This window comes from Oenanthe melanoleuca, chromosome 1 (assembly GCF_029582105.1).
Source record: "Oenanthe melanoleuca isolate GR-GAL-2019-014 chromosome 1, OMel1.0, whole genome shotgun sequence".
NCBI lineage: Eukaryota > Metazoa > Chordata > Aves > Passeriformes > Muscicapidae > Oenanthe > Oenanthe melanoleuca.
In genome coordinates, this window is record NC_079333.1 from 107,200,439 (window position 1) to 107,224,460 (window position 24,022).

Sequence of the window (24,022 nt, forward strand, 5' to 3'; positions counted from 1 at the left end):
AGTCCAAATGAGAAATCTGTCTCCTTTGTGTTTTAATCCTGACTCTGAGTGAAGGCAGAAGAAAATGAAGACAAGTCACTGGTTAGGTGCTGCACTTAACCCATTACACACTAATACATTAAGATGACCAGTCTTTTACGTGGCTTTGCTGATTTTCTTGTGTCATATGGCCCTTTCTCAGCCAGACCTGTGAGTCACTGCCCTCCCTGCTGACCACAGAGGAGCCTGGCCACCACCTTCAGAGCTCAGAGCAAAATCATCCCTCACCACACCTGCCTCTCTTGGCTGAGAGCAAGAGTGTGCTGGTATGAGATGTGGAGAAATAGCCAAGCCAGTCCTCTCAGCACTGCAGTGGCATCCTGCTTCCCCTGATTACAAAAAGGCTGTGGTGACATTTAGTATTTTTATCTTTTTCTGGAACTGCAGCTGTAGCCACCCATCTCCTGAGCTCAAGTCCTGTCCCTTTGATCATTAACAAGCTCCTGTCTTGGTCTTGGGACATTTGACTTTCAGTGTAAAATTGCAGCACTGTCAGAAAGCTGAGAGCTCAAGTGACTCCACCAGAGCTGGAAAGTCAGAATGAATCATTGCAGCTGCACAGCTGAGATAACAAAATCTCTGTACCCACAGATAAAGGAGCCTGTCAGACACTTCTCATCCCCAGAGATGGAATGTTGGATGGGCTCCTCTGCATGCCCCAATGGCTAAAGGCATGCAGGGAGATGTCACACAGGAGCAGGTAGTGAGGAGTGAAAATGAAAACAGTTTCAGTCATGCTCTGAGAGAAACATTTTCATTTTTTCCTTTCATTGAAAGAAACATTGTACATTCCTGGAGGCAGTTATCTGATAATCAGAAAGGAAAAGGAGGAAAACAGACAGTGGAAAAGCATGTTCCTGCTACTGCATAAAATTTCAGGGCTACATTCCCTTAATTAAACACATCACCTGGAGAAGAGCTGCAGAAACCTTTCAGGTGACCCACTGGGAAGGGGGGTCACCATTAATAAATTCAATACAAATCAGCACAAAGCAAAGCTGTTGTGCTGCAAGTGTCACCTCAGCAGTTAAAGATACTCATGTCACAGTTCTGTCACCAGTACAGTAACACAGGGCATCTTTCTTGTTCCAGAAACAGTAAAGCAATCAGTTCATTTCCCTTCTAAAAGGAACAATTTAGACCCTTTTGCAATATGCATCACTTGAGAATTGAAGAGGTAAATAAAGAGTCAGTGTGATATTTGCTCTCACAGAGCAAATGGAGTGAACAGGAAACACAGTGGCTTTAGCTAGAGCTGGTCCCCTCTTCGCCTTTTTGGGTAGGAGTTGAGTTTTTTCAGTCCCAGTTTTTCTGTTGTCTGAAAATATCCGGGTGACTGAAGAAAAAAAAAAAAAGGGAATTCTTGTTGGATGTGGTTCAGTCTTAAAAATACAACATTGTTTACTTCAGTGCCTCTTGGAGTGGAATTTGTAATCAGGTAGTTATATCCATATTTATTAAACATTTGTATGCTCAGGAAAGGTTAAAAGGTACTTTCCTCACCACCACCAGAAGTGTTACTTCTCACTCTAACGCCACTTCGTAAGTTCAATCTTCTCAGTCATCAAAATAAAATCCAGACACTAAACTCAGAAGTGTTTTTCTGGGCTTTGACAACTCAGAGAGAGCATTTCCCACCCTCTGTGTGTCTTCTGGATGAATCACTGGACTGTGATGAACCATAACCTGCCTTTGGCTTCTTTTTGGCAACTGCAAAGGCAGAGATGACCTTTTACTCTTCCATGATAGTATTTCTCCAGTTAAATGCTGTGTTTGCTCCATGAGTTAATGTCTTCACTGGTGGGTTGACCATCTGCCATTTGTTCTCCTCTTTCTGTTCTTCACAGAAACACATGCCCAGGGAAGGGATCTGGGAAGGAAGTTACCAGCAGGGTCATTGCTCTGACATGAAGGGGAGGCTTTGTTCCAGAAAAGAGCAGCCCCTGATATTCTGTCACTTCTGAAATGAAATAAAACCAGGCTGAAAGCCTGAGGGGTGAAAGCTGAACTTGTGCCACCACTCCACATTCATATCTGGACAACCTGTTCCTGTACCTCACTGTCTCCCACAGTAAAGAATTCCTTCCTAGTATCCCATCTAAACCTGCTCTCTGTCAGTTTGGAGCCATTGCCCCTTGTCCTGTAACTCCAGGCTCTTGTCAAGTTTCTCTCCATCTTTCTTGCAGGCTCCCTTCAGGTACTGGAAGGCTGCAATTAGGTCACCCCAAAGCCTTTTTTCTCCACTTGGAAAGGAAGGAGACTAACTCCAAGTGGGAAAGTTTCCAAATGTGCCTCTTGTCTGTGTCACATGGCATTGACTTTCCAGATGAAAACCTTCTCTAAAGACTTATCTGCCAGTCACATTGTGTTGGGTTGATGTGGCCAGAAATGTGAATTCTGTCACCATCTGTTGAACCCAGGTGGGGCAGTGACCCTGATCTCCTGGCACATACTATCTGCTAATGAGCCATCTTTAAACCAGCTGGGGCAATCATCTTTATCTTTCCCACAACCCATCCTCTCACCAGGAAGATTTCATCTGCTGCTGGCCCATTAAGTCCCAGTGCATGACTGATAAAATTACATCATCCCATTGGGAGATGCTCCAGCCAGGGGAGCAGCCAAGCCTTTCCTACCTAGATAAAAACTGAGATTTGGAACAGCAAGTTACCTTCTTTCCACTGGATTCCAGAGGAAAGCCAGACCTTCCCACATCATCCCTGGACCTTCAGAGGAAACTGCACCTTCTACAGGAGCACTGCTCCAGCTGAACCACATCTGCCACTGCAGGAGGATGCAGCCACCATTGAATGGGACTGTGCCAACACCCTGACTGACTGACGGGTGTCAGCTTGGATTCTGACTCTGGCAGTGTTTTGGGATTGTTCTTTGTAATACTGTATTTCTATTTTAATTTATTTTATTAATTTATTATTTAATTAATTTATTTTTAAAAAATTTCCTGGTAAAGAACTGTTACTCCTATTTCCCATATCTTTGCCTGAGAGCCCCTTAATTTCAAAATTATAATGATTTGGAGGGAGGGGGTTTACATTCTCTGTTTCAAAGAGAGGCTTCTGCCTTTATTGGCAGACATCTGTCCTTCAAACCAGGACACACATACAAAACCCCCAGAATAAAATCCTTTTCCTTACCTCCAGTGCTTTGCTAAAACTGTGTGAGATTCCCTTTGGAACGAGAGAGCTGATGCCACTGGTGTTGGCATGCTGTTACAGACATCTTGCTGCATAAGCAGTCTCCTCATTAAAAATACAGCTAAACAGCCCCAAGGGATCCTGATGGAATGAAATGCTCTTACCTTCTGCACCCTCTGGGCAAAGTCTGCGCTGTCAGTGTCGGGGAGCCCAGTGAGTGCTCGGGTGAGAGGTGCCAGGGAGGAGCTGTGGCCCACGATGAGGATGACACCTGGCACACCAGGAAAAGCAAGGGGTGGTGAGGGAGCTGCAGCACTGCCACCTTCCCCAGCAGCAAGGGGGATGAGGTGGCTTTGGGGCTGTTCATCTTTGCAGACCTTTCTGATAATGTGGCAGAGCATGTTGTGATGGGCAGAAAATATCTGGAGTGTTGAGTATGCCAGCTACTGAGAAAAGGCATTTGTGAGGGAAAGAGAAACAAGCTTTCCAGGAAAGTGTATTATCTTTTGCTGAGCTGCATCCCAATGTAGAAAGACCATGGAAAGCATGCACTTTAGCAATTTAGTACTCTATTGGCTCAGTTTTATTTTACTTTTTTCATTTCTATCCCATAAATTGCATGTATATACTCCAGTACAGCCCAGCACGGAGTCTACTGTAAGCTCTGTGCAGTGCCAACAGCTCACATTAAATCTGCTTCTGTTGGCAAATCTCTGCCAGTTCCCCCTATTGCAAGTGTCTGACAGAGTATTCAAAGACCTGAAACCTCTACCTTTGCTGGGGCAGGCACTGATGATCTGTTTGATAACTGCAGAGCTTCTGCTGACATAGTCTTCATAACTTTCTGATGGCACCAGGGAAGAGAGTGGGAAGTTACCCCTGCCAATAAAATCACAAATATATGTTAATCTAGATGAATACACTCTTAGCAGCATTGAATGATTACACCAGAGAAAAAGCACTTGGTTAAAAGGTTTATTTACTGATTTGGCTGACACACTGCTTGTCTGAAGCATTAGCTTCTCTCTGAGTAATTTCCATTACATCTCACGGCTAAGTCTCATAGCTCATAAAGCACCAGATGCAGGGAAAAGCTGGATTCAATAAAACTTGTAGTTTACAGTGGAGATTATTTAAAGCAGGATTTATGCCCAAGAAAAGCTCTGAGCAATTCTGCCAGCAAGGACCACTGCCCAGACAAGAGCTGCAGAGATGCCTGGGTCTTCCAATGCTGACTGAGTTCAAACAAAGGTGAGGCACTAATGATGTTTGCAAGATTCGAAATGCTTGCAAGATTTGGTACCTCAGCATTAATGTCCTCAATAAACCAAGTAAATAAAAATCTGCAATGAACAAGGCTTATCTGCATTGCTGGTCAAATGGGTAGTAAAGAGTTTCACTGCTAGAAATACCTTTAAAAATAAATGCTGTTTCCAGGGATAGTAATCACAATTATTCACAAAGTATCTGAGCACTTCTGCTGAGACCAGGCATTTTTCTTTCTTTTATACACCAGGGCTTTTCAGGCACCCAAGAAAAACCTAAAAGCCAGGACTTCACACTGTTGTGAATCCTCAGAGAACACCTCAGAGCTCTGGTGAGGCTTTGCTGATGGACAAAATTTGCAGTGGTTGCATTTGATAAAACCAGACCCTGGTGTCCAACCAGCTCAGTAGCAGAGTGAACCTTGCCAATGAATTTTGTTTTGCTGATGCCTAATATTATATCTGGTTTTTATGATCCCCTTTGCAGGTGATTCTTCAAGTGATCTCAAACACTAATTCATAACACCTAACACCCAAGGACTTTTTTTTTTTTTTTTTAACCCTGCAAGTGATGGGAAGAAAATGGCATTCTATGTGCAAGTTTACAGTTCATTCACCCTATTTTTGAGCTGTGAGGGACCTAAACACTATAGTTAACATTGCCTTAGAGATTCCCCTCTGAACCTACCACTGCAGTGCATTTGCACAGTTTCTTTTGAGACAAATGATTTTGTACCAAAAAACCCTTAGAGATTACAGTCTGTTAGTGAAAAACAAACCAGAGAGTCCTGTGCTCCAAAAAAAGATTTTGGAGACTTTATGCAATCTCAAACAAAGATACACCCTAGGCTGTAAGTAATGTACTAAGGAATGAGATGTTTCCTTTCCCCCTTTCTTGAATAGGTGGGAAATCCCAGATGTAACTGAGTAATTTCCCGGATCTGGCTGTGCACTGCAAACCCTGAGCAGCCTGGTTTGTGAACAAGATGAGGAGCTAGATTGAATTGGAGGTTTATCATTTCCTGCCAGGCTGTGGTTTGCAAGTGCTCAGAAAAGGCATCGACCCTCACCCCACCAAGTTATGAGGGCTCCAAAAAGTCCTTGCTGAGCACAGTATTCATCTTTGAGCAACTTAAAACAATGCCAGAAACATCAATTGAAGTGAAATGCTCTTATCTTGCCTGTCCCCAAAACCCCTTGGTGCTGCCCTACAGACCCTCAGCCAAGGGCTGGTTTACCTTACATAATGTGACATTTCTTTGTCACTGCAAATCAGGTTATTCTTCACATTTCTAAAGTGTTTTTCACATGAACCAAAGGTAAAAGCAAAGCTCCTGGCACCTGACATTAATGCACACGTGCTGGTGACAGCATATCTTATTTTTATATCCTATTTTGATCTGAATTTGATCTGAATCACCCCATCTTTGCAGTGTTTGTAATGATTCATGACACATAAAAGGACAAGATAACTCAGAGAAAAACCCCACAGCTTTATCAGCCAGACACAGACACACCTATAGCTTGTATCTATGTTGTAAGATGCCTCCACCAGTTCTACCACAGTCATGAAGTTGGGGATTGTTCTGTTTGCTTCCAACTTGGTCCATTCAAACAGTCCTGGTTCCACCCTGATTCTCACTTTTGGATTTAATTTAAGCCCTGTAAGAACAAGAAATAGATCTTAGGAGAAAGGTACACTCAAAATGCTACTCAGACTATGCATTTTGCCTTGTTTGCTGTAGTACTTTCATTAATGAAAATAAATTGGTTATTAACAACCAATTGATTCAAGGAAGCCACCAGTATATTCTTGTTAGACTAACATAAAGGGACTGCAAATTATTATCATCATTATCATAATCATATTTTTGAAGCTCTCTTGTGATGCTCTCCTAGAAGGAAAAAACTCAGTTTTGCAATGTTACAATCTGAATAAACTTCAGACAGGAAATGTTTTTAGCATTTTTATATAGCATTTTGGTCAGTGTTCCTCAGTGGGGCAGTAAATTGTCCAAATTGTCCAGTATTAGAAATGGAAGTATCTTCTCAAAAGAAATATTTTTTGAGTATTCTTAAGAGAGGTTACTGAGTGGCAGTGAATGCATTCTGATGTAAACATGGCACTGAACTGTGAACTTGCTGAAAGGGACAGGAGATGGAAAAAGAAGAGAGGGAGAGGAAAGGAACAGAAAGATGTTGTGCAACATGAAGGATTAGAACAGTTTGGCTTGCAAAAGGAAGCATGGAAGCAGTCTTCCCTGATTCACACCCAGACCATTCAGAGCTCTGGAAACATCTGATGTTTGGGTCAAAATGTTTTCTGGAAGAGGTGGCAGTGGTGATTTGATGGACAGCTACCAATGTTGAATCCAAGCAGCTATGAAACACCTCTGTTTCACATTAAATTAGGTTCCATTTTAGCTCTCAAGGACTAGTGTTTGTGTGCTCACATCCCACAGACTGTCACACACCAGCAGGTTTGTGCTGCCTGCACTACCTGCAGTCAAAACCACCTCGCCTTCCCTGCCTACAGAAAACCACAAACAACCACAAAGTCGTGCATCTTCCTAATTGCTCTTGTCAGAGGCTTCACAGAGGTTTGGTGAAGCTGTTCCCAGCGTGGCAGAAGCACCTGGCAGCTTTGGTGCTTACCCTGCAGGACGTGCTGAGCTGTCTGCACGCAGCGCAGGGCAGGGGACGAGTACACGTGGCTGACTGTCACCTCCTGGTCCAGCAGAGCTTCCCCTGGATGGCAACAGCAAAGGGGACAGATGAGAAACAACTGCAAAACACTCTCTGCAAAAAAAACAGCTCAGAGCTTAGCAGTTTCATCAGCATGGGATACACTCACAGTTCCTTTCTATTAATTTTTTTCGCACTATTTGTTGATTGAGCTCATTAGAAAGCTCATTCTGGTGGAAACATCAATTCTAAAATGAGTGTTGGAAAGATAATTACAGAAGATACACCCCAAATCTGCAAACAGCAGTTAGGCATTTGGCTGTCTCCATGTGAGTTTAGACCTCCAGTGCTCTGGGCACCAACTTCGTGGGTTATTTTCTTAAAAGAGCAAAGCAGTTAATAGTTGCTAAAATTATTTATTGTAGAAGCACATCAGTCTCAAACTCTACTACTTGTACTTTGGCATCTGAAACCTTTTGCTTACTAAAAGCACTAAAGCTCATTCTAAAAATTACTGACTCACTTAGTTATCCTAAAACTTAAACTTACACCTCTACTTTATGTGTGAGTGGCTTAATATACTTCAATCCACCCAAAGGCTTTAATTCAATCCCTGCACTCTGATTTCTCTCTCAAGAATTCAGAGAGACTCCTGGCTCACTGACTCCAACATCTCCATATATCTGAGCCATCAGAGACAAGCAGCAGCAGACCAGCACTGTCACAATCATGGACCTTGCTCAGGGAGCACAAACAGCTTTATCTGGTGAGTGAATGGAGTCAGCCTAACCCACACCCATCCTCCTGCAGTGAGGTGACCACTCTGCTGACCATGGAGCTGCTTCCTCTGGCCAGCCCCTTCACTCCTCACTGTCCACTCAAGGACAGCTGCAATTAGACATTCATCCCTTGCAGACAAGCAGCAGGGCACAGGTAGTGTTCTGGCTTCTTCCTTTTGGCTTTCTCTGCCAGGAACTGGCAGAGGGGGGTCTCAAAGACAAGTAACCAGCTGTGTTCTCTATTTTACTATTTAAGATCTTGCAGTGGTTGCCCACAGAGAATTGTGGCCACAATGAGTGCTGGTAGGAGATTTTTCTGCTTCGAAGTCAGCATGAGCTTTGGCAGATGATGACAGCCTGCTTCCCAAACCCTTACATTTGCAGGAGGATAATATCCAGCTTACCTATAAGCCTTGACTGGAAAATACCACAGCAAGATAAAGGAGGATCATGTTCAAACTGCTTCATGCTGTCTTTCCGCCTCGGCAGGGAGGAGGGGAAGTTCAGATCTGCTCTGGAGTATTTCCCTGAAACAAGGCAGGACATTTTGCTGTGACACAAGGGGGGCAGCAGCTGTGTTATGTTTGTTTTACAGACAGAGTCAGTGTCTCACTGATGAAAAACAGCCAGTGCTATTACCTTAAAGGCATCACGTTTTAAGGTCACAACACTGCCTTGGGAAATCATCTGTCCTAACAGAATAGCCCCTCTTCTTCAAGCTCAGAAGGAGCAAATGGGGAGGAGGAAAGAACAGGAAATCAAGAGAATTTGGCTTTGTAGGACTCAAAAGAAACAAAAATCGACTCCCTATCTTTATTAATTTACAGTTGCCAAAGTGACTGAAAAAAAACATCTCCACTGAATCAAAATGAAACCAATGCATTGATTATGCAGCTCCCCTTATCTGGTACCACTCCCCTTATCTGGGGTGAATTGCATGCACTACTGCATAGCAAGGCAGACTTTCAGCACCCTTCCTCCTGACATACATTTCCCTGTTTTGGGTCAGTTTTCTTCACCTGAAAACACTATTTTTTTTTATTTTTTATTTTTTTTAATTTTTTTTTTATTTTTTTATTTTGAGAGAAAGAGAAAATTCAGATTTTAATTTAGGTCAGTGCTGACATTTCATTTCCACCACAGATTCCCCAGTTTGGACTAGTGACACAGTGTGACTCTGATCAAGATGATCAAGAAACAATGATTCTGACTCAGAAAGGTGGAGGGGTCTGACAATCACCACCTTGCATAACAAGAGGTGATGAGTGTGCTCCTGTGATTTGTTCATGTACCAGTGAGACACACTTTCATCAGCAGCCCAAGAGCTTTGTTTACCTGCAGAATTTATGCAGAAGGTCTTTAGGACATTTTTTGTGACCTGGTTATGTGCAGGTCAAAGCAATGCCTGACTTGCACTGTCATCACTCCTTTGTGCCAGTGTTGAGATTTACACACAGATTGAATCTCTCCTACCCATTACTGGGGTGAATTGGGTTTGGCCCTGCTTTTTGAAGATCCTCCCATTTCCTCACTCACCATCTGCAGTCAGGCACTGCTGCAGCCAAGATTTGCCAAAGACCTGATCCACTCCTTCCCCGTGGCGCATCACCAGCACTCCTCTCCGCAGGGCAGTGTTCTGGGAAAAGTTTCAGAGGATTTCATCTATAACCTGCAGGAAAAATCTGGATTCCTGCAGAGGAGACAGTGTAATAGATGCCTGTCCTTGGGACAGTGGTAAGCCTGACTGATTCTCCACTAAAGGCAAAGAAAATCATAAAATCATTAATGTTGGAAAGACCTTTGGGGTTATTGAGTCCAACCTTTGACTGATCAGCACGTTGTCAACTCAGCCATAGCCCTGAGTGCCACATCCAACTGCTTCTTGTACTCTTCCAGCTTTGGTGACTCAACACTCCTGTTCAGTGCTTGGCCACCCTTTCAGTGGAAAAATTCTTCCTGATATCCATCCTGAGCCTCCCCTGGTGTGGTTTAAGGACACTTCCTCTTGTCCTGTCTCACATCCCTGACCCTCATGGGCTGCAGGTTCTAATTCTGTGTTAGCACTGTGAAAGACAGTGCTGGTAACAGATCTTTTCATCTCAGTGTGGGAAGGAATCATAACTTTAATTTATATCATATGGTTGAGATAAACAAAACCCAGAAAATTGGCCAAGATTTGATTGGTAATGCCCTTCTCTACACCAGGACTAGCACCAAGCTTCTCCTCTTTTCCTAGTGAAAATACCATTTCTACATTTTCATAACTGTGTGACCAAATCAACAGTGTACCCAGATCTCCTACAAGGCCACTTTTTTTACTTAGACTGCATGAAATTACAAATAAATTTGAAGTAATTTGGGGTTAGTATACAATGCACATTAAATACAAATGAGAAGAAGATGAGGAGAAACAGGTCAAAGATTTTAAAACTTTAAAACAGTGTTACTGCTGCAGCACTGAGCTAAGTGCTCTGCATCTTCAGCAGCAGAGAAGGGAATTCTTAAGAAGTGGTTTGAGGTTAATATTCATGCATTCTGTTAAATACTTGCACTTCTGCCATGAAACACCCATCAACTGCCACAAGAGCAGAGTATAAACCAAAGGTTTTGTGCTCTTCCTCTTCTCCTCAAGAGGAACCCACAGGCCAGGGAAACTCTAGCCTGGAGATGTGCCCATCTGCAAAACACATTTCTCAGGCCAAGCCTTGGCTCTGCCACAGATGTGACCTGGATAAGAGAGGCCAAGAGCCAGAGGAAGGACGTGGGACTTGTTCAGGAAGTTCTTACATGGTGTCCTGGAGGCCCCAGGGAGGAAGTTCCCTCCAGGTGCCTCAGTTTCTCTGATGTTAGCACAAACCAGCCCAGGGTTATTGCCCAGCACAGCAGGAGCAGAGCCTGTGGGGCCAGCAAGCTGAAGGGGTTTCTGAGGCATGTCTGTGCTAAAAATGCACTTTGACATCTCTGACAGAGCCAAAAATGCAATGCAGGTGCAAAAGTGCTGTAGGAAAAAAAATCAGAGTCCTTATTTGTTTTGCTTTTCCTACCAGAAGACCAGTGGACATGGGAAAAATTGATACCTGTTGATTTTGAACCTGGGTGAGAAATGTGATGCTACCAGTGGTGTTACCCACTCCAGCCAGCTGTTCTGTGCAGTTACCTGCACTAGCTACATATCCAAAAATAAAGAAGAAAATGGAACATTTAAATGTGATCTGAGGCCATGGAAGCCTCCAAGATGACATCCATGGAATCTGGAAATAAGAGCAGACATGAACAGTGAGACTAATTCAGATTTAGTCACTCTGCCTGAAGCCACGTGGAAATCAGGGGAGACTGTGCTTGTGTCTCACCTGTCTCCATACCCACTGAGGCTGTGCTCAGAGAAACCTGAGCAGAAAACTCTTGTGTTGTGCTATTATGAAAGACAAGTGTTATATACATCATACACATTACAAAAAAAACCTATGAGATATTTTAAAATACAGTTCGAGTGCGTATGTATATATAAATGTACAACATAAATAAAACAGCATGTACAAATGTACAACAAAACCTGAAAATATGAGGGAGGGAAAGGAAGATACTACTAAATTTGCTAAACTTATTATTTATTATTTGTTCATTTATTCTTTATTTATTAATTATTTAGTATTTATTTATTTAATAGCATATCTGACAAAGCATGTGGCAAAGGTAAGAGATGAAAAAAACAATTACCTGAAGAAAAAGAACATTGGTTACACTCCTTGACACACTGAGATTATGGGCTTCCCCATTCAGCTTTACATTGGGCTCCTTTTCAGTTTTGGTGAAGGATCTTGAAGCTGTCTCAAAAACATACTCCCTGAAAAAGCAGAAACAGCACACAGACACACAAACATACAGTTACACACACAAATAGAAGAGACTTTTGAGTCATGATGTTTAAAGAATCAGCAAGTCAGGATTAATGTTCTATTCAATACTTTTTGCACATTTGCAATTCACCATCACCCCATTTAGAAGACGTCCCATAAAAATGAGGTTAAAATACTAGGAACTGATGGTGTACATTGGGTGTAACACTGCTGCTAAAGTGGGAGCTTCAAGAAGGAAACACTACCTGGTGGCCTCCTCCCTTTCTCTGAAACATCAAGAAATGCACCAAAATTTCCTGTCTTAGAAAAATCATCTCTAATCTACAAGTAGCATCAGCTGTGCTGCAGAATGTCACCTGCAGAATGAAGAGCAGGAAGCCAGACAGGTGCCTTCTGATGCAGAGCACACCAACGAGATAAGAGTGGTGCCAAGGTGGTGGAGCAACCTTGGTGTGGTTTCATTTCAAGTTAGCTTTACAAGCCCTCAAAATTAGAAAAAAAAGAAGAGAGCAGAGAGCCAGGCTGAAGGCTGAGGCTGCCGTGGTAGAATGCACTCTTTCAAAATTCATTAGCGTGTTTAGGTTCTTCAAGAGTGAACAGGGATCATCCCCAGAGCAGCTGAACTTACTGAACGTCTACAGGTTTGTGCCCTGTTTCTTTTCTCTCAGGAGACATCCCAGCATCCCCCCCACAACCTCAGGATTTTCCTTCTGCCCACAAATCCCGGCAAAAATGAGCTGCCACAGCGCTTCAGCACCAACACTTCACACCACCTAAATGCCAAGTCACTTATTGGGGTAAACTCTATATAAGTGCACATGACCATAGCTTAAGGCTGTGGGAAAACCCTGCCGTAGTGGTGAGTAAAACACCACCCCCAGAATCCTCCAGTTCAGTTATGTTGATCATTGCCAGAAAGTTCTCTGCTTCCCTTGTCATCATTGGTTCATTTTGCTGCAATAATTTCAATATTCCTAATCGCCCTTCTCTATTGGATACCCTCCCTAAACCCCACCCTGATTCTGCCCCTCCTCCAAGTTTATAAATACCCCTGCCATGCCCTAATGCTTGCTTTTGGCCATTTGTCCTCGTGTATGGATCGAGTCTCCCTGTAGCATCTTTCCTGGTTTATTCAGTACAAATTTGTAGCTGCCCCAGGCTGTCACAGCAATCCCAGATAAATGTTCTGAATAGAACAGAACTCCTGGCTGCCTTAGGCAGACATCAGCTACAGAGTGCTTCCTGCAGGCAATGCCTAGGCTTAGGCTGTCAGCTCTTTTGTGATTTCATTCTGATTTCATTCTGCTTGCAGCACTCTCTTAGCCAGCAAGAGAAAGAAATCTGGGAATGCTGCACAGAAATTCTATAAGTGACTTTATTTCTATGAAGGGGGTCCGACAGCAAAGCCGAGTACGTGGAATATCAAAGGGGTTTTATAGGGTTAAGATGAGTTGAAAAATGACCAATAAAGTTACAAGTTGAAAACTATACAATTACTTAGGGTTTTAGATACAGAACTGAACAATTACTTAAAAGAGATAAAGACCAATTAAAACTGTAAAAGGTAACACAGGGATCTACAGAGAGATGAACACTTCTCTAGTATAAGTCATCCTAATGAAGGATTCCTTATCTAGGGGATAAAATTCCAAGGGGGCCCAAAAGGGATGTTTGAATCATCCACACAAACTGTTTGGTTGCTGATTGTTGTTTTCTAGTATTAAAGTTTTTAGTTCCCAAAAAATTGGATCAGATTTTCTTTCTGCATGAAAATCACCGAGTTCAGTGTAGTCTCCAGCTGGGAAGGGAAGGGAAGGGAAGGGAAGGGAAGGGAAGGGAAGGGAAGGGAAGGGAAGGGAAGGGAAGGGAAGGGAAGGGAAGGGAAGGGAAGGGAAGGGAAGGGAAGGGAAGGGAAGGGAAGGGAAGGGAAGGGGGCTGCAGTTACCTGTGCCTGACCCAGGTGTCTGCCTCGTGGGCTCTCTCGGTGTAGTTCTCGGGCAGGAAGCCCCTGCAGCCGGTGCGGTGCGAGGTGCCGACCACCCAGCCCTCGCTGACGTCGCTCTGCTGCCTGGGGTCCACGTAGATCAGGTCCCCAGCGTTGATCAGGAGCTCGTCAATGTTCTGGGGTTTGTACTGGAACAGGGCCCTGAGCCTCTGTGGGGACACAGCAGGGTCAGGATGCTCCCTGTGCTGCTCAGGGCGCGGCTGTTCGCCTCTCCTGGACACAGAGCCAGCTCTGCTTCCCACTCTGAACCTCCTCTTTGGTGGCACTTTGGCACAGGAAAAGCAACACACTACCACACTTACAGTATGTGCAAAAACAGGCACTTGGTTTTCACAAAAATACTAGTTTCTCCCTGTAATTGGTACAGACTTGAAAGCAAATATAGATCTGACCTATTTTTGTGGTTGCTTGCAGCTCTCCTGAGCGTGACTAAAGTCCAATATGGGGCTTGAGACAGAGTGACTTACTGATCTGACAAAAGATGCCAAACATTCCATAATTTAAATTTGGAAATGAGAACACAAAGAATATCCACTGGTTTCAACTCAGAGTCTGCTAAGCAGAAAGTCATCAGTGAGAACTGACCCCTTCTCACTGATGCAGTTTTCATCATGGCTGGAACAGTCAAGAAAACGAATTTTGCTGAAGGGAATTTTGCTGCAAAACTGCAAACTGACAAATCCTAGAAAATACGAAAGGGTCATGATTTCATGTCTCTTATTTTCTCGTGTCATGGTAGGGTTAGGTTTTTTCCCCACTGGGGTTTGGAAATAGATTTTGAGACATGCAGGTCAAGCAACCTACCAAAATAAAGGTATTATCTACTGATTCAGGAGTGCAGTTTTCCACCCCAAAATGGCACTGGAAATAACCATGCTCTTTGAAGCCCTGTGCTGAGGCAGGCAGAGATTTTATTAAGGATGGAAAAGGCAAGATGACTGTAGAAAATTAAAGCTGAGGAGATGGAATAAATCTGGTTGCAGTACCTGGTAATGCACAAAGCGCATGTCCCGGGAATAGAGAGCAGCCACCCACTGGCAGGGCTCCCCTGGGTTAATGCACTTGGCCAATTGCTCCAAAGTCTTCTGATGGTGAGGATAAAACCTGTGAGCCAAGGTGAGGTGGAACTGCTTCAAGGAGGGCTTCACGTGGCAGTCTAGGAAGGAAACAGCCACATCACAACATAGAAACAAAGGTTGTTTAAAGCTCCTCTTGTTTTATCCTGCACAACTTGCATGATGCAGGAAATATTATAGTAACTAATGGTAGAGTAGATCTACTGAATAATGGTTTTGAAGGGTGTCATGGTTTTAATCACACCAAAGTCGTCCACAAATGTGGGCTGGATTTGCTTCCTGGCTTCATCTGTGAGGGAAATAAATGTTCATGGCTTGATTTCCTCTCCCAGCCTGAGATGTATTGAGCTCATTTCTCCCAGACAAAGCTGTGGTGGGGCTGTGCCCCTTCAGTCTCCACTGGTGATGGAGTTTCCCTTGGAAAAGGTATTAGGCTCTATTCCTAGGGATGCAGCCAGGCCATCCAGCTGGGCACAGCACCAGGAGGGTGGGGATCTGGGGAGAGGATGGAATCATCTTGTCCATCTTGGATATCCTGAGCAATCACCTGCCAAGTTGCGTACAGCATCATTTCAGCTTCTAGGCAAAAGTGCTGTGTCTTCAAAGACTAAAATATGCTCCCCTGGCTACTCTATTTGCGAATCTGTAGGAGAAGAAGCTGTTTGCTGGCAGGAAAACATCATCTAAGCTCCCCTGGAGACACAGGGAATGTTTGTGGCTACTCATTTTTGCTACAACCCACCCGTTTTCCTCTGGTGCTGGTCCTACCTGCCAGGGCTGAAGCCTCTGATGAGAATGCCACAGCAAATTCTTTGAGGATGTTTGCCTGGCTGTCATCAATGAAGAAGCCAAGGTAGCTGGGAGATGCATGTAGTGTTAGGGAAATGGAAGCTGGAAACCTCGGGGAAAAGCTGTCACCAACTCGCTTTAAAATGTCATACAATAATTCCACTTTCTGGTCTTCACACTGAAAGAAAACAGAGGAGGAACAGGTGTTACCCAGCAGTTCTGTCATACAGCACTGCCAGCAAACTGTGGGGCTACAAGCTTCCTGAGAAACACAAAATACCTAGGAGTTTGCCTGAAATCCCTGGCATTAAACCCAGCAGTTGGATCAGCACAGTGTCCTCGTTCTATAACAGGAGATGGAGGCTTCAACCCAAGGTGTATCTAGCCTGGGTAGGAAAAAGCCAAAATATTTAAATATTATCTATTAGGTGTGCAGTAACCAGTCTGAAACGAGACAGGGATCATGATTTCCCTTTTCAGTTCTAAGCAGGAATTTGTGTTACTGTTATCCTACATCCTTTACTGAGATGTGCAAGGTGAGGGTTGCAATGTCTCTTCCAGACAGCCCTTTAAACTTGATGTCTCCCAAGAGCATGGCATTCATTAGTAATTAATGATTTTTGTTCTGTATAATTGTGTTTGAGGTCATAGAGCACCACTCAGTATTTTGCAACAAAATAATCTTATTTTCACTGTCTACTTTTTGGCATGGTTGCAATACCCACCCTTAGGGGGAAGCAAGCACTTAATGGTTTAACATCAAAGTATGATGAACAAAGTCATTTTTGTCCAGCTGCTCTAGACCAAGCCTGTTTCAGCACATCCCAGATACAGCTGATGTTCATGTGTTGCACCATCAACGTGCTAAAACTGGATTCCAGGAGGCTCCAGAGTTTTTCCAGACCAGTCCAGTGCTGGACTTTTAAAAAGATTTTACAAAATCTTCAGCTCCAATAAAAACAGTAAAATCTGGGGCAGGCCACCATAGCAGTGACCTGCTGACGGGGCTCTCCAGGGAAGACAGACACTTTTCCTGAGATTCCCACAGGCTTGTACCAAAGCTGTCTGCACCCTGTGATAACCCTGTCCCTGCTCCACTGCTGCCCTGCCTGGGGAGGTTTATCACCATAAATCCAGGCAGCAATGGACACGTGGAGCCTGACAGCAGCTGCACTAGATGGATCAGCTACCCTGAAAAACCCACTCAGACATTGACTGTCACTCAGACACTGAGCTTCACTCCAACATTAATCATCACTCAGACACTAATGATCACTTAGTCTCATAATCTGAAGGTTGTGAGTTTGATTCTCACACAGGGCATCACTATATATAACTTTTATCTTCTTTCTTCTTCTCTGCCAGAGTTGAGATTAAAAGCTCAAGAGATGGAATTTTGTGTTTGGGCTCAGATGTTTATTAATTCTTATCTATATTACAGTGAGTGCTACAGCACTTCTGGCTAACAAGCTAAAAATGGTGAAATGGTGATGTATCTCTCTCTCTTTACAAGATCTTTTAAGCCTAAATTAACTAAAATTAAGAACTAACATCTAAATTAGTTTGACTTTTGACCCAATACCAACCACCTGTGACCCACAGTATGGCATTTTCTATCCAATTAAACAAGATCCCACCTAGACCCATAAAGAGGAAGGTGGGGAAGAAACCTCTGCCCCAAAACCTCTGTCTTGCCTTCCACATATTTCTATATTCTAAAATCTCAAATTCCAAGGTTTCTACCATGTGACACTACAGACTTCTATTCAGACTACATACCAGTGATTCTAGTTCTATCACTCAATTTTGGAAGCCTTGTCCATGGCCTCAGGTCAAAAGCAGTGTTTTCCTGGGGGTCAGTGCCTGACAGCACAGAAAGTTCAGAACTCTCAGTTTCCAGGGTTCCAACAATCACTCAGACATTGAGCTTTACTCAGGCATTGAGCATCATTCAAACACTAAGCATCACTCAGACATTGAGCATCAACCAGACATTGAGCATTACTCAGACATTAAACATCACTCAGACATTGAGCACCACTCAGGCATTGAGCATCACTCAGATATTAACCATCACTCAGACATTGAGCACGACTCAGACATTAAACATCACTCAGACATTGAGCACCACTCAGGCATTGAGCATCATTCAGACATTAACCATCACTCAGACACTGAGCATCACTCAGACACTGAGCATCACTCAGACATTAAATATCACTCAGACATTAACTATCACTCAGACATTAACCATCACTCAGACATTGAGCATCACTCAGACATTAACTATCACTCAGACATTGAGCATCACTCAGACATTGAGCATCCCTCAGACATTAACTATCACTCAGAAATTAACCATCACTCAGACATTGAGCATCACTCAGACATTGAGCATCACTCAGACATTAACCATCACTCAGACATTAACCATCACTCAGACACTGAGCACGGCTCAGACATTAAACATCACTCAGACATTGAGCACCACTCAGGCATTGAGCATCACTCAGACATTAACTATCACTCAGACATTAACCATCACTCAGACATTGAGCATCACTCAGACATTGAGCATCACTCAGACATTAACTATCACTCAGACACTGAGCACGGCTCAGACATTAACCATCACTCAGACATTAACCATCACTCAGACATTGAGCATCACTCAGACATTGAGCATCACTCAGACATTGAGCATTACTCAGACATTAAACATCACTCAGACATTGAGCACCACTCAGGCATTGAGCATCACTCAGACATTAACTATCACTCAGACATTAACCATCACTCAGACATTAACCATCACTCAGGCATTAACCATCACTCAGACATTGAGCATCACTCAGACATTAACCATCACTCAGACATTAACCATCACTCAGACACTGAGCATCACTCAGACATTGAGCATCACTCAGACATTAACCATCACTCAGACATTAACCATCACTCAGACACTGAGCATCACTCAGGCATTGAGCATCACTCAGGCATTAAACATCACTCAGACATTAACCATCACTCAGACATTGAGCATCACTCAGACATTAACCATCACTCAGACATTAACCATCACTCAGACACTGAGCATCACTCAGGCATTGAGCATCACTCAGGCATTAAACATCACTCAGACATTAACCATCACTCAGACATTGAGCATCACTCAGACATTAACCATCACTCAGACATTAACCATCACTCAGACACTGAGCATCACTCAGGCATTGAGCACCGTGCCTGGACCTGGGTCATGTCATTTGATCACCAGCAAGTTCAGGTGTCAGACAACAGCAGGTGGCCCAGTTTCCCCAGGTATCACCCAGCTGAAACCCAGCCCTTGCCCTGTCCCTGCCTCACCGGGAAGAAGTCGCAGAGGGTGACGTGTGGGAAAAGCTCGTGCGCTCTGTTCTTGCCGCACTGGCGCTTGCTCTCCCTCCAGAACTCCTGCAGGCGGCTCTGCAGGCGGCCCGTGGGGCACAAATACAGGGCGTATTCCTGAGGGATTGGGTCATCCAGGGAGGGGTCATTGCAGTGGGAATGCAGCCTGAAATCCAGAGCATAACACCCAGAGTGAGTGCGAGCACCTCTTGTTCCCTGTGGCTGAAAGCCTCCAGAGCAGAGATCAAAATTTTATTGTTTTCTTTCAAATGAAAAGCTGAAGTAAAAGCTCGTTTTTCTCTCTGCAGCACTAATTAATGGAGAAATTTTTTTTCTCCTTATTTTTTTGAGTACTTTGCATTTTATCATGTGCCTTTACTTCTGTTAGTATCTGAAAATAAAAGAAAATAAAAAACCTTTCTAGGGTTTTTTTTCACTTTTTCATAACGGGAAACAAGGGACTCAAAGAATAAAAAGGCAATAAGTGGAACATATTGAATAATGAAAATCAATGAAAATTAAATCTAGCCAAAGACTAAAAAATCACTCAAAAAGAGCCTTTTTATTCAGCCCTAAGAAAAGCAAGCAAGACAAACGAGAAATGCACAAGGAAATGTCAGAAATTCATATGCCATGTGATGATATTGTTCCCCATGTCTTTCACATGCTGTATGTTTGTCTTTGCAGCTGTTGGATTGGGAATGGTTGGTGGGAAATGTGGCAGCATCCCTGAAAAAAATTATTTGGAAAGAACATGCTATTCTCAAATGCTTCCTCTAGCTTTTCACAAAAGAAAAGATGAAAAAAGGAAAAAAAAACCAAACAACTGAACCAAGAGAAAAAAGAAAGAAAAAGCAAAACCAAAACCAAAAGAAAGTGCAAGGAAGGACTGTATTTAATGTGAAAGAGAATTAAAACAACCAAAAAAATCAGTTATCAGCAGCTGAATGACATATAAATACTCTGTGAGAGTCTTGATAGAGAGGAGAAAATTTTGTGGTGTTCAAAACTGAAATTATTTTAATTGTAATAATACGTCCCTCTGACCATCAGCCTTTCACCTTACTCTGTGCTGGGCCTTTCTTTTCCCCTTCAGCTGTTGTTTCTGCACATGTTTGTGAGTGCAGCCATGGGTTTACAAAAATTTTCCCTGTTTCCTTGTTCCTTTCTCTCAGGAGGCTTAAAGCTGAGGAGGATTTTCTGACCAGACCAGCAGATCCTGTGAACTGACTCATTGGTAAAAGTATCTGCTTGTTTTTAATTTACCTGGACCTTCTAAAAGTTACCTTGTGTTCCACAATAAGTGCAAACACAAATATTTCTCTCTCTGAGTGAAATAAATGAAAAAAAAAAACCAAACCAAAACTCAAATTCAGATTTGTTTTTCTTAATGGCAGCTAACTTCAAATTAGTGACAGGATGAGCACATCAACAAGGATTTTTAGGCAGGTTTAATGCGAAGACACACCTTAGAAATCACAGGTACTTACCATTTTGCTGCATCTTCTATTGTTTTTTGTCCAGTAGCAACCAAGGCTTTTTGCCTAGAAAAAGCACAAAACTGGATCCTCAGAATACCAGAAAGAAAACTTTTATAAAGTAAAGGCATTTAGTGACTATGGTCATCAAGTCTATTTTCCAGCACAGGCAGGACCTTTAGCAAGAAGTTTTTTCCTGGCAGATGTTATTGTTCTTGAAGCCTTCCAGATAGCGTTTTTTTTTTTTTTTTTTTTCTCACTGCAAATCTTTAATTCCTTGAAGGTTGGTAACCTGTCCTCCCCATAAAATGCCTTTGGGTTCTGGGGGTGTTTCCTTAGCAGCCTTACTGACTACATGAATTTCCTTGGGTTGGATAAACCATCCATCCAAGCGCTGTAAGAACTGGGTTTTCTTGGTTTATAGCAAAAATGTCACTATTTGCTATCCAGAAATTGGAAAATCCTCCAAAACTTGCCTGTCCAACAGGAGAGGTTTTTGGGGGGGAGTGACTGGCACTTTTCTTTTGCATTAAGTTGTTTGCCTGCCACCAGTTCCTCTCTCATCCATTGGAGTTGCCAAGAATAGTTCCTCATTCTTTACTATGACATTTTCTAGGCAGGACATGATTTTTGGAATGAGATCCTGATTCAAGACAGGAAGAATAATTGACAGACTTAGGGGGCATCTTAAGGAAAAAAACAAAACAAAACAGTTTCCAGTGACACCATCTAGCAGATTTTTGCCATGCCTGAAAAAACCTTTGGCTAGAAATTACATCCATGTTTCATTGCCTTATAGTAAGAGTAATAAGCAGAAAAAAAAGAGAGAGGATGTATTTCAAGAGCAAACTATGGTAAACTTCTCAACTCATTAAGAAGCCTCTCAAAACTCAGGGTGTGGGAGGATGAGCATTTTTAGATTTACACAGAATTTTAAAATGCTTTATATTGAGCAGGTTGGTTTTGCTGTGTGGGGAATACACACAGTTTTATATAAAACTCAGAGCAAGAAAGATCTGACCCCTGGGGATATCACAATCTCCTGACCAAAAAAATGTCGCGATACGCGGAGAGTCGCGTGTAATAACGACAGTGACTCCTTAGACTTTATTAAAAACTGAACCATATTTATAGAGTGGTTCACAGTAATTCATTGGACAATAGGAGAAAACATCTCCTGTCACGTACAACATGAAAGTGTTTCTCAGGCAACACCAGGTGTTAATCTCTGTTTATTAATTCCTTTCTGTTTAGCAGAAAGTTATCATCCTGGTAAAGGCTCAGGCTGGAGCTGAGAAGTTCTCTCAGCCTGGGAGAAAGAACTCAGACCCTGAAAAAGGCCTGGAAAACTCTTCTTGGGCCTTCAGGGGTATCCACAAAAAAGCCCTGCTGTATGGGGATTTTATGGCAAACTTAAATAAACCTCCCAGTGCAAAGGCAGCTGAGCTACTCACGCGATGTGAGCTGGGAATCCTCTGGCCAGGAGGGGCTCCAGGAGGGCAGAGGTGCCCCTGCCCCGCTGCTTGTTGGACACCTTTGCATAGAGCTGTGCCTCTGCCACCGCCATCCCCCGTGTCCTCCCTGCGCTGCCAAAACCCGGCAGGGTGTGAAGGAGTCACAAAGTGAAACACACAGAGAGAAACAGGCGGATAAAATTTAAAACAAACCCCAAACCAAAACCTCACAGCCCCTGTGATCTCTTCTGACAAAAGCTGACATCCTGTTTTCACAGAATCTGCGCCTCTGAATTTTTGTTGTAGGGCGGCTGAAAAAGCAAAACTTTCCCTCTTCGCCCCGGCAGAACAAGATGAGGAGCCCAAAGGTAACCACCACAGAGTGGGCTTGCTCAGGTGGAGTCTTTTAGCTTTTCACTTTAAAGTGTCTCCTGAAAGCCAAGAAATCCACCTGAGCTTGTTGGATCCCAGAAACCTGAGTTTTTTGAGCTTTCTGTGCTTTCTGGCACTGACCCCCTGGAGAACACTGCTTGTGACCTGAGGCCTTGGAGAAGCTTCCAAATTTGAGTGATGGAGTTAAAATCACTGGTGTGTAGTTAAATAGGAGTGTGGGATTTCACATGGTGAAGGGTTTTAAATTTGAGGTACAGTAATAGGTATGGGACAAGATGGAGGATTTTGAGTGGTGTCTCTTTTGGTGTTCTTCTTCCTTCATCTTCATGGTTACTGGTAGGAGTTTCTGGTTGGACAGTTAGTGCTGCACTGTGGGTCACAGAAGTTTGGTTATTGGGTCAAAAGTATAAATAATATAGGTGTTAATTCTCTATTGGACTGTTTAGCTTTAAGAGACCTTGTAACTAGCTGGATTCACCTCCATTTTGCTCACAGAAGTGTTGCAGAACTCTCTATACATCTATACATCTATCTCTATATATCTTTAGATAAGATTTAATAAACAACCAAGCTGAAACATGAGAAGTTTTGTCTCCTTCATGTTTTTAATCCTGGCTCTGAGTGAAGACAGAAGAAACTGCAGACAAGCCACAAATTAAGTGGTGCAAACACCACCCCGTGATGCAACTGCACTGGGGAGAACAAGTGGGGCTGCCCTGCATCATGCAGGAAGTTAATTTAAAATTTCCTTTTAGGCTCAGTTTTCAAGTCCTCCTGCCCATATTGTATGTGCCTCCTGCTTTGGTCTTCTCAGCCAAAGGCAATGAGCAACCAGACTGTAGAAGATTAAACCCAATGTCCCATCCAGACATCACACCCTGAGGCTGAGCTTGGAGCAGCTCAGGGTGGAAGCAGGGAGGAGAATTTGTCCTTTCCAGTGGTGCCAGTCCCACTTTGCCTTTGCAGAGCTGCCCTGGCTGGTCCCCAGCACGGCCAGAGCGGGTGAATTGGTTGGAGACAGATTATTCTGTCCTCACTGCAGGTACCAGTGTTCCCTCTGCAGGACAGGACACCACCCATGGGCTGAAAGGATCACCTGAGCTGCTGGTCACCTGAAATGAGCCCTCCTGTTTTTCCCCTTGTTGGCTGAAGTTCCCCTTGGGACACCTGACCAGCTTGAGCTGCTCTCCAGGCATCTGGAGAACCATCAGAGCTATCTGCAGCCAGGTGGGGAGAGTGTCCCATTTCCAGGGAAAGCTGCTGAAGGAGTAACACAGGAGATGATGAAGGATTCTTGATGTCATGGCTTAAGTTAACAGGATCATGATGTGGTGTCCTCTCCTTTGGAAGTGCCAGTCTCCATAGTGCACAGAAATGAAGACTGAAGAGCTTCTCTCATCTCAGCCATGTTCCAGGGACATGGGTTTTATCATGGAAATCTCATTTCCTCCCTGTCCTCTCAGGAGCCTTGTTTCCCTTGCACTCCTGTGGCTTTTTGCATCATCCTTCCTTCTCCTTCTTCCCTCCACCCTCCCCTCTGTCATGAATCTCTCTTCTAAGTGAAAGCAACCCAGCCAGACTATTCCTACTCTTGAGCATTCCTTGCAGCTGAACGTACATTTCTACTTTCTAAATCAGAGTACAACTGAGTTGGTCC

The 24,022-nt window shown here is 43.4% G+C and overlaps 1 protein-coding gene across 1 annotated transcript; it reads right to left on the reverse strand.

Moving 5' to 3' along the window:
* Nucleotides 1–777: 777 nt before the first annotated feature.
* On the reverse strand, nucleotides 778–22,125 carry UBASH3A (ubiquitin associated and SH3 domain containing A). The gene is made up of 14 exons (XM_056505558.1): nucleotides 21,973–22,125; nucleotides 20,531–20,584; nucleotides 19,020–19,206; nucleotides 15,630–15,828; nucleotides 14,772–14,941; nucleotides 13,726–13,934; nucleotides 11,641–11,767; nucleotides 9,460–9,559; nucleotides 8,328–8,450; nucleotides 7,115–7,207; nucleotides 5,977–6,121; nucleotides 3,967–4,073; nucleotides 3,359–3,465; nucleotides 778–1,909 (listed from the first exon to the last, which is right to left on the reverse strand). Exons 1-14 carry the CDS (start codon nucleotides 22,083–22,085, stop codon nucleotides 1,772–1,774), a joined length of 1,872 nt encoding a protein of 623 aa, XP_056361533.1. The 5' UTR covers nucleotides 22,086–22,125; the 3' UTR covers nucleotides 778–1,771.
* Nucleotides 22,126–24,022: the final 1,897 nt, after the last annotated feature.